The 8,916-nt window shown below is 28.0% G+C and overlaps 2 protein-coding genes across 2 annotated transcripts; one reads left to right on the top strand and one right to left on the bottom strand.

Annotated features, from left to right (window-relative positions):
- Nucleotides 1-652: 652 nt before the first annotated feature.
- Nucleotides 653-4,959, bottom strand: LOC119664182 (centrosome-associated zinc finger protein CP190-like). Its single transcript, XM_038073721.1, has 5 exons — nucleotides 4,866-4,959; nucleotides 3,932-4,413; nucleotides 2,821-3,865; nucleotides 1,685-2,748; nucleotides 653-1,625 (listed from the first exon to the last, which is right to left on the bottom strand). The coding sequence occupies exons 2-5, from the start codon at nucleotides 4,331-4,333 to the stop codon at nucleotides 723-725; spliced, it is 3,414 nt and encodes a 1,137-aa protein (XP_037929649.1). The 5' UTR covers nucleotides 4,334-4,413; nucleotides 4,866-4,959; the 3' UTR covers nucleotides 653-722.
- Nucleotides 4,960-6,209: 1,250 nt separating this feature from the next.
- LOC119664183 (cytochrome c oxidase assembly protein COX16 homolog, mitochondrial-like) lies at nucleotides 6,210-6,754 on the top strand. Its single transcript, XM_038073722.1, has 2 exons — nucleotides 6,210-6,354; nucleotides 6,423-6,754. Exons 1-2 carry the CDS (start codon nucleotides 6,236-6,238, stop codon nucleotides 6,604-6,606), a joined length of 303 nt encoding a protein of 100 aa, XP_037929650.1. The 5' UTR covers nucleotides 6,210-6,235; the 3' UTR covers nucleotides 6,607-6,754.
- The last annotated feature ends 2,162 nt before the right edge of the window (nucleotides 6,755-8,916 follow it).

The following is an 8,916-nucleotide window of genomic DNA, read 5'->3' as shown; positions in this document are numbered from 1 at the left end:
TTAAAAATTAATCGATTTTTAAATTATTTAACATTGATCATATTTCATGAACAAAAGTCCTCAATAACTATTACCAAAAAGGGTAACAAAAAATTTAATTTTCTTTTCCAAAAACAATATATATAACATATACTATTTTCAATAGTTTATATATTATCTATCAAAGTGATTTTTTGACTATACCATTTTTTTCAATAAGCATAATATAACATATAAATAAAATATGATAAATTCAGTATCTGTCATTAAAAACTTATTTAGATCAAATGAGCACATATTTATACTTTCAAATATAAATTATAGTCAAGGAAAAATTAGCAAAAGGGAAACGTGTTTAAACAGTTTCGTGTCAGTAAAAAACACATATTTTTGATTATTTTTAATATAAACTATTGATTAAATCTTGAAGTTTATATTTTAGATATTTCAACTGTAATTTTTTAAAATATACTTCAGAATTATAAAAATAATATATAAATTCTATATTAATTTATCCATTCATTTATAGTAGTAATCAAATTTATTTATGCGACATATATTACAAGAATGGCATAAATAAGCAACGAATATTAAATATTATTTATATAAAGTTATATATATATATATATATATATATTATATATGATGCTATATGTCGCATATATTTTTTATAGTTAAAATCATAAAACCTAGCAATGAAAAATATTACACGTAAAATAATAAACTACGTACTAAAATTGTGTTTATAACTTCTTTGTGGAGTCACCGTCACCATCACCATCACCATCACCATCACCATCCCCATCCTCATCTTCGCCCCATTCTTTTATTAAATTTTTTACGTTATCCTCAGATTTTTCTTTATTTTTCTCAATATTTTTGATTTTCTCATCTGTTGATGAAGTCTTTGTAGCAGTTTCTTCCTCAATTGAACTCTTTGCTTCAGATGGTTCTACTTTAATATTAGCTGCTTCGCATTCTACTTTCTCCGAATGTTTATCATCCTTTTCAGCACCTGTTGCTTGCGTTAGTAATTCATCAATTATTTGTACACCTGAAGCAATAGGAGAATCTGTGAATTCGTTATCTGCTTCGTCATTACCTAATTCTATTTCTTTTTCTGAACAATTTTGAAATTCATCAACTTTTTCAAAATCTGGTTCGATATCATCCTCAGATCGCAATACGTTTTCACCAGAATCTACTTCCTCAGTAATATCAGTTTTTTCTTCACTTTTGATTTCTTTATCATTTTCCACTTCAAATTTATTTCCATCATTTGCGTCTTCATTTTCTTCAACAACTTTTTCCTCTTCAACACATTCGGATGTAATACTTTCATTTGCATCGTCACTGTGCAAATTTTTCATAGCCAATTCAATATCATCGTCTTCTAATTTAACATCATTTTCTGACTTTACTTCAGCCGTACTATCTTTTTCTACTGCTTTTTCAGATAACAACTTATCATCGCAAGATTTTTCACTTGCAGAAACATCAATTTTTACTATTTTTTCAGTTGAATTATCGAATTCGGATTGAGACTCTGCTGCAGCAATCTCTTCTTCATCGTTTTCATCTTCTGACCAATCACCAGTAAGCTCCTTCAATTTCTTGCTAATATCGTCATCTGATTTATTATTTTTCTAAAAAATGGAGTATAAATATTTTTTAAAAGTTATATAATTATATGGTAAGTTTTTACCTCATTATTTTTATTATCTGTTACTTCCTCTGCTAATTCATGTTCTGAAATTAAGTTTTCCGCCCATTCTAGATTTTCAATTGATTCCTTGCTCTCATCTAGATTATTTGAAGAATTTCTTTTTATTTCTACTTCATCTTCTAATGGTGTTGCTGGCGAGCTAACACTCTGAGATCTCATTTCATTATAAATTTCACTATCGTCGTATTCGTCTTCTATTGACTCAATTTCAGCTTTTGGACTAGTATTGTCTTTTACTGGAATTGTTACAATATTTAAGCCTTCCGATATAGATCCTCTTTTACAACCTGTCTGACCCTTAACAATTAAAGCATTTTTATTTTTTTCCTGATTAAGTTGCGTTAAGATCTCTTTTCGTTGCTCTCTAGTTAATATCAATTCGCTGCCATCAGAAGCCACAAATTTGTGATCTACACTAGTAGCAATATTTTCTGAAGTTGATATGAGTTTGGAACCTATTGATGGTTTGTTTTTTAATGTTTTTTGCACATCTGTTGTGGAGTCCAATTTTAATAGTGTACCTGCGCTAGGTAAACTTATGTCAGAAATAATTTTAACTTTTGAACTGCCACTTTCCATTAATTGCTGGGATGATTCTTGCTCGGTATCTTTTAAAATATTTACTAACTCTTCATCAGAGTAATCAATAATACCATCATCAAGAGCCTGTTTTTTGTGATTAGTTTTCATGTGTGTATATAATTGCAATTCTTTAGCAAATATTTTATTGCAATATATACATTGCTGCTTATTTTCTTCATTATGATTTTCAATCATATGCTGATGCAATGCATCAGTATCTATAAATATTTCAGCGCACATACTACATTCCGGAAATTTGTAAATTGATGAATTTAAATTATGTTCCACTTGAATATGTAAATGTAATTCTTTCTCATGGGTAGAACGCCATCCACAATGCTCACATAACGCAGGATCAATTGATTCCTTATGGGTGTTTATCAAATGTCTACGGAATCCGCGATAAGAAGGAATACTTATAGGACGACCACTAACACCGCATCTCAAACAAAGCCACGGTCCTATAAATTTCAAAAAATTTAATAGTATTTTACACAAATATAAATAGTAATAGTAATCTTATATATTCATACCAGTTGTGTTTTCTGCTCCTAAAGCAAGCAATGCATGCATTGTTTTACTATCGATTCGACGTTTTTGCATACCAGAAACACTATTTGTTGTTTCTGTTTGCGCGGACGTTGATGTACGTTCACCAAAATCTTTCTTTTGCTGAGAAACGACGTTGTTTGGCGTTTGCTTAATTATTTTTGTTTCTTTCGTATTTCCTTGACTTGCAATTATTTGGGATTTTTGCTGTTGTTGCTGTGGATTATCCCCATCAGGAATGTTATCAATTTGTTCTTTTTTGATAATAACTTTTTGGAACCCACTAGGACCAGTTACAATTTTTAATTTTATACTCTTGTTTGATTTTGCCAAATGCGGAAACTGACGCATTACTTCTGATATAATTTTGGTTGTATTTAATTTATTACCAGAATTTTCTTTAACCACAATAGTTGGAATCTTGTCTCCATTATCTGTTTTAAAAGTATATGATGGTAATTCTTGCGTTTTTATAGCTGTTGTGGAAGAAGGAGTTGTATTTACTGCATCATCGTCGTCGTCATCGTTATGAATATCATCATCCATCATACCTTCATATTCATCATCACCAGCATACTCCGCGGCAATTTGTTTACGCATGCGCTGTTGTTCCGCAAATTCTTTTACATCTTCAATGTTTGGTTTTTTAGCAGGTGGAGATATGAAGCTTACAGAGCTTGCTCTTTTAGTGCTAACTCCTTTTCGTAGTTGTTCAAACGGCGAAGGTGGTTGTTGTGGTGGATTCGATAGATCATCTTCAATTTCACGTTTGATGTCATGTCCAATATGTATTTTTGTAGGTGAAGTTGAAAGAGTTGGTGTTCTAAGTAAAGTCGCGTTACCGCTCTGTTGGCGATATTGTGCGTTTTGTGCCTGTGGTGTACTTGTTGCAATAGTTCTTGGCTGTGCAACACGCCTTGATTGTAGTGTTGATGTATTGTTAGCGTTTACACGTTTTTGTGGTGGAGCAGCAATCTGTTGGTTGTTCACTGGTGTTCCACGACGACGAATGGATTTCGGACTTGGTGGCTAATGCAAATCGAACGAATCAAATGTTATAAAATTTTTATAATTTGCACTTACACTTACACTTACCCTTTGTGCACGATTTACACCTTCCATAGTACGTCGATGCGCTTCCAAAAGTTTAAGTAGCACCGTCATATTCATTTCTTTTGCTGTACGTAATAATTTTCCATACATCTTCAACTCAAACTCTAACGTTCCTGTGTACATAAAGTTCACAATAGGGACTACTACATCGGCTTGCAGTTCCAGGGGCATTATGAGCGCATCATCTATGACTTCGCACGTTTGTTCAAGAACATTAAAGTAGTCTGTGCAAGCGCTTAATACTAAACGATGTACTTTCAGTTGCGAGTTGTCGCGAAATTGTAATGTTAAGTCGCAGTAGTCAGTTTTATTAAAAAAGTTTTGGAGTTTCTGAAGGAAGAAAACTCCCCAATTGTCCACTTTAACAGACTTTATTTCACCCATTTTATGGGTTATATATGAAAATAAATTTCACGATATACAATTTACAACTTTCCAAGTGTTAACTGTACTCCAGTTGATCACTTTATATTAAAACACAAAAAAATAAATAAATAAATTTATTAGTAAAAATTTTCTTAATAGAAGAGTGCAGTAATAAAATAAGCGCTCTGTGAAATAAGCTTTCTTAAACTTTTATATATGAAAGCTAAGATCCGACCCTCCGCGTTGCATTTGAACTGAACTATGCTAAACTAGGATATAAATTTTTTGCACTGACACGTACCGTACAAAAAGTTCAATAAAAGCGCGTAAACTTTGTTTATAAAATTAAAAAAACAAAACATCAATTATCCATCGGTTTAAACAAAATTATTTTATTTAACTTTTTATTTAGTTATTTAATATATGTTTTTAAATGCAACCCAACGTGTTGCCGCGTCAACTTAAATATTTTTAATTAAAACTCTTTGATCACAAATTTCACACACGATTATTCACATAATAAATTTTATTAATAATAAAGCTTACATACGTTGATAAGATGCCAATTGAAAATTAATTATTTTTTGGTGAAATTGAAAAACACAAACTCTCTCAATACGAGCCCAACAACAATGAACGTAGGTAAACTAATATTTCCCATTCATTTGTAAATTTCCCAAAATGGGCGCCATATAAATATGGCGTCCCATTTGATGAATAAAATTTCCCTAAATATTATTTGAAAATAAAAATGTTTGATTTTTATTTAATTTTACTAACTGATATAGGGCGCTATTATTATATGTGCCAACATACAAAAACACTAAATATTCAAAAAGAGTTAGCTATAAAGTAAAAGATTTAATTATCTTAAAATAATTCAAAATAATAAAACAGTATAATTTGAGAAAATTCTTTAAGTGTTTTGATCTTAAGCCTACGTCCAATATATAGACAATTATTATAGAAACAAATTAATTATAATAAATTACTTATTTTAATTTATTAATTATATGTATGTTATATAAATTTATAGTTAAATAAAATTATATGTATTTAATAACATATAATTAATATCTATCATAGGTCTATATCTATCATTGACACATTAAAAATATAAAATTTATTTAACTTAAATATTTAAGATGTGGACATTTTAGTCGAATGTATTCTACCAAATTTATTTTAAAAAGTTGAAAATTAATTAATTTGTTTGATTTTGGTTACAACGTATGTCTGCCAGTGTTGTTGATATCAGAAAAATTACGTTGAAGACAAATATTTATAATATTTAGAGAAAAACACTACTTGATACACACAAAATAAATTACCTTTTTTACCGCATGTGTTAGTGGATTAGCTAACCAACTTTTCATAATGAAAATACTTTACAATAAAAATGTTTCTCACAAAGCTTATATATTTCGTTAAAATAAAAGCTTTTAAGCTTTGGGTGTGTATACTGTTGACTTGCACAAAAAGCTTTGGTCTAAAAATAAAGTGCTTTCAATCAATAAAAGTACAGTTTCGACATCAAAAGTTTTAATATTTTACATTAGTCACAACTTTTGTTTTGTGGGTAAGCTTTTTATTATGCAACCTCAATGTAAAAACATATGCATTATTTCTAATTAGTTTTAATTAAAAATTTTATTTGTAATACACATGTTTCAATATATATGTTTAAAAAGAAACAGTTCATTTTGTTAAAAGAGCTTATCTGATATATAAAATTTAGTTAATATTTTATATGTGTTTAAACGTATGTAGTATTTTTCGGCTTTGCACGCTTTCATTTCTCATATTTCGTTTGTAAAACATCAATTTACAACACTATTTTTTTAATTCTCGTGTGTCCTACTTTTCATCGTTTGCTTTTAATTTTTGTTGTTAGTATTCTTTTTTAAATAAACATTAGAAATGTCATTTTCTGCTAAAGTAAATTATTTTTTTAAACAAAAATCTGTTAAGTACGGAATACCTTTTTTACTATGTATAGTTGGCGGATCATTTGGACTTCAGGAATTTGCAAAATTGAGGTAGTATCTAAGACAATTTGTAATTATAATCTTTATACAATCTATACATTTATACACTTATACAACAGGTACCAATTCTCAAAAACAAAACAGGTAACACCCGAAGACATGAAAAAATATGGAGTTACTATGAAAAAATCTGAAGAAGTGACCTTAGAAAATGAGTTTGAAAAAATACAAACTATTAATATTGATGAATGGGAAAATAAACGTGGACCTAGACCGTGGGAGGAAATTGATTTAGCGAAGTAAAACTCGGCAACTTAAATCATATTTTATTCTTTTTACATATATGTGGAAGTAAAATATTCGTATGTTTAGGTTCAGATAAAATTATTTTGTAAATTTGGCTGTGAAGTATGCTTTGTACATAATTAGTAAATAAAAAAATTTTCTTTAATTTTCTTAAACAGCATTGAAGTCATTTGAGCCTCCTGATTTCTCTTCTGTTTAATTATAATAGTATTTAGTTTAAAAGCAGGTAATATAAAAATGTTTACTTTTTTATTTATTTGAAAGACATTTCATTTTTACACACAAACATGAGTATTAGTTACAATGTGGAAGTTATATGTTTCATACATATATACGTAGACCACACCAGTGTGATAGACAAAAAAAAAATATTGCGATTATTTTAAAATAATAGAATATGTATTACATGCCAATATTTAAACTGTTTAAATTTAAGCAGCGTATCATAGATAAATGTGAACTTTTTATAAAAAAGTTTTCGTGGTTGAATTTAATATGCTTTGGAACTGCTTTAAATAATTTTCTGTGCATGGTAGGTCTGCTGGTTATTTTTGGCAGTAAAATTTTTTATTTATTTTGAATCAAATGTTTCAATTAACAATTATTTCAAATTTCTTTAAGCATAATAATAACAACTGAAACAACTGATTTAAGCCATGAAAATTTAAGCATGCCGTTTAGGCAACTGCTTATTCAAATTTTTGCAAATTTATGTTGTATTTATTAATCGATTTCACAAGTACTTTAACTCTGCATTTACAAATCCTAAAAGTCATTAAAATATTTTCATATTGAATTTTATAAAAGATGACAAATATTGCCGCCAATTTGTAGAGTTAGAATTCTTGGGGCAATGTTAATGAAATGCAAATATATTGATGAATCTTAAGCTAGTATTACACATTATACTTAATGCTGTCTTGTATCTGTATCCTTTATTCTAAAGGGTACCGTGCTTCGTGCACACACATTTGTATTGTGTACGTTTTGTTGTTGAATTTGAATTTTGCTTATTTTATTTTCATATTCAAAAATAATTGCTAGAAAATAGTCACAGCAATTCAAACCCTGTTGCTAACTTACTTAATAAATGAATACTATTCTTTCACATATTATGTTCACATATATATATTAATTGTGAATTTGTACTAAAAACGTACATGCTTCATAATTAAAGCAGGTTTGTAGGAATGTTTAACTTTTAACTTCTTCACATACTATATTTATATTTTTACAAGGACAAGGTACAAGAGCTTCTTAGGTATACAGCTAGAATAATTTTATAATATATTATTTATTGTTTTAATGATCAAATGTTTCTACTGATTATTTTTATTTTTGAAACGAGCCAATTAATCAGTTGTATAAATAATATTTTCACCAATAAAAATTATAAAAATATAATATTAATTATAATATAAAATTATAGTCAAATATTGCGTGAATATTTATTTATACAATGATTTAATTGTTCGTTTCAAAAATGTAAAAATAATCATAGAAACATTTGATCATTAAAACAATAAATAATATTTTATAAAAATTAATTCTGCTGTTATTACTAAGAAGCTCTATGTACCTTGTTCCTTGTGAAAATATAAATATAGTATATATATATATATATACTTTATATATATATATATATATATATTATATAATATATATATATATATATATATATATAGGAATTATATATTTATTGTATGTGATATATTGTAAATCTTTTTGTCTTTTTGAACACTTGAGCACAGAATTGTATATGCGTCAAATTGGTGCTTTAAATCTTAGTTCTGCAAATAAAATTAAGAAAATCATGTGAGATAAATAAATGAAACAGTGGCGTAAGCTATTATGGATTTGGAAAAATGCGATAATAATGACTTCTTTAGTTGAAAACAGTTATTTCAGTGACCCAAGCCGTTTAACTGAGATTACTACCGGCGTAGTTAATGGCATAGCAGGGTTTATAATGCAATTGTATTTAATCTTAAAATGTAATGACTGCAAAAAACACTAAGATGGTGAAAAAGTGAGCAGTTCCATTCTTTCTTATTAATTGAAGGATCCTTAAAAAACTGTTTGTTACTGTACTTAATGTCATGTAAGCAATATTCATGTAAAATTAATACGTAGTTTTATTAGCGCCTGATATTGAATACGGACTTAATTAAATATTTTTGTATTTGTGTTAAACAGTCCTTATTAAAAAATTACATCGATTTTGGTATAAATATATTTTTAATCTTAGTGGTGAATACACAAATGTTTTAATTAAGAACACAATTATGTTACATTCATTGTATACAT

This window comes from Teleopsis dalmanni, unplaced genomic scaffold (assembly GCF_002237135.1).
Source record: "Teleopsis dalmanni isolate 2A unplaced genomic scaffold, ASM223713v2 unscaffolded_contig_1555, whole genome shotgun sequence".
Lineage (NCBI taxonomy): Eukaryota > Metazoa > Arthropoda > Insecta > Diptera > Diopsidae > Teleopsis > Teleopsis dalmanni.
This window is presented reverse-complemented; position numbering and strand designations above follow the sequence as displayed.

Bases quoted from the DNA above. Each gene is read 5' to 3' on its own strand.
- LOC119664183 (XM_038073722.1), top strand. From the start codon at position 6,236: ATGTCATTTTCTGCTAAAGTAAATTATTTTTTTAAACAAAAATCTGTT. The intron at 6,355-6,422 runs GTAGTATCTAAG...CTTATACAACAG, and splicing joins CAGGAATTTGCAAAATTGAG to GTACCAATTCTCAAAAACAA.
- LOC119664182 (XM_038073721.1), bottom strand. From the start codon at position 4,333: ATGGGTGAAATAAAGTCTGTTAAAGTGGACAATTGGGGAGTTTTCTTC. The intron at 3,866-3,931 runs GTAAGTGTAAGT...GATTTGCATTAG, and splicing joins GTGTAAATCGTGCACAAAGG to CCACCAAGTCCGAAATCCAT. The intron at 2,749-2,820 runs GTATGAATATAT...TGAAATTTATAG, and splicing joins AGGAGCAGAAAACACAACTG to GACCGTGGCTTTGTTTGAGA.